Source organism: Propithecus coquereli, unplaced genomic scaffold (genome assembly GCF_000956105.1).
Source record: "Propithecus coquereli isolate 6110/MARCELLA unplaced genomic scaffold, Pcoq_1.0 Scaffold797, whole genome shotgun sequence".
In the NCBI taxonomy this organism is placed as follows: Eukaryota; Metazoa; Chordata; class Mammalia; order Primates; family Indriidae; genus Propithecus; species Propithecus coquereli.
Genome location: NW_012154140.1, coordinates 158940 through 160009, shown reverse-complemented (window position 1 = coordinate 160009; position 1070 = coordinate 158940). Strand labels below are relative to the sequence as shown.

The 1070-nt window shown below is 38.9% G+C and overlaps 1 protein-coding gene across 1 annotated transcript in view; it reads left to right on the top strand.

Moving 5' to 3' along the window:
* The window catches only part of CAGE1 (cancer antigen 1), a 9186-nt gene that overhangs the window by 3556 nt on the left and 4560 nt on the right, over positions 1-1070 (top strand). The window contains exon 2 of the mRNA XM_012663091.1: positions 49-1011. Coding sequence (XP_012518545.1) covers positions 49-1011 — 963 coding nt within the window. The remainder of the gene's footprint in view (positions 1-48; positions 1012-1070) is intronic.

The following is a 1070-nucleotide window of genomic DNA, read 5'->3' as shown; positions in this document are numbered from 1 at the left end:
ATGATCCTTCTACTCTTTTACACTTACTTTGTCTACTATAATTTACAGACGGCAGTTTCTTCAAAAGAAATACAGAATTCTGGGGAGATTCCTGAGATGTTGGTCAGTTACCAAAATGAAGTTACAGCGGAAGATGTGGAGAGGCCGGGAATTGTCTCAGGTTGGTCTCCATCAGGCATCTCCTGGAGTAGTGGAACATCTAGGGAGAACTGCAAGGCACCTGACATGGAGCAGAGTTTTGAAAGCTTACAACCTCTGGAAGAGTACATGGCTTTAAATGAAGTCTTAGGGAAATTAAAACATACTAGCAGAAAGCAGCATGCACAAATCCAAGACCTCCAGTGCAGTAACCTGAATTTAGAGAAGAAGGTTAAAGAACTACAAATGAAGATTACCAAACAGCAAGTATTCATTGACATCGTAAATAAGCTAAAGGAGACTGCTGAAGAATTAACTGAAGACAAACACAGAGTAATCCTTGAGAAGAATGATATTGAAAAGACATTGCAGAATTTGCAAGAGATTTTAGCTAACACCCAAAAACATCTTCAGGAATCTAGAAATGAGAAGCAAGCCTTACAGCTTGAATTTAAGAAGACAAAGGCCAAGTATATGCATTTACAGGAAAGGTTCATGACTGAAATGCAACAAAAAAATAAATCTGTGAGTGAGTGCTTAGAGATGGGCAAAACCTTAAGCAAGAAAGAAGAAGAGATAGAGAGGCTGCACCGACTCAAAAGAAAATTGGAAAGGGCCACAGCTTCTGCTTTGGACATGTTGAAAAGAGAAAAAGAGACCCGAGAACAAGAGTTCTTGTTTTTACAGGAGGAATTCCAGAAACGTGAAAAGGAAAGCCTGGAAGAAAGAAAGAAACTGAAATCTAGACATGAGAAATTGCTCTCTGCAGTTAAATATTTGCAATTTGTATCTGAAAATGAAAAGGCTAAGAATGCAAAACTTCGGCAGCACATCATTGAAGTAGAAAATGAAAATGCAAAACTTAAGCAGCAGGTTGCAAGAAGTGAGGAGCAAAGTCGTGTCCCTAAATTTGAGGGAGCTCAGTTAAAGGA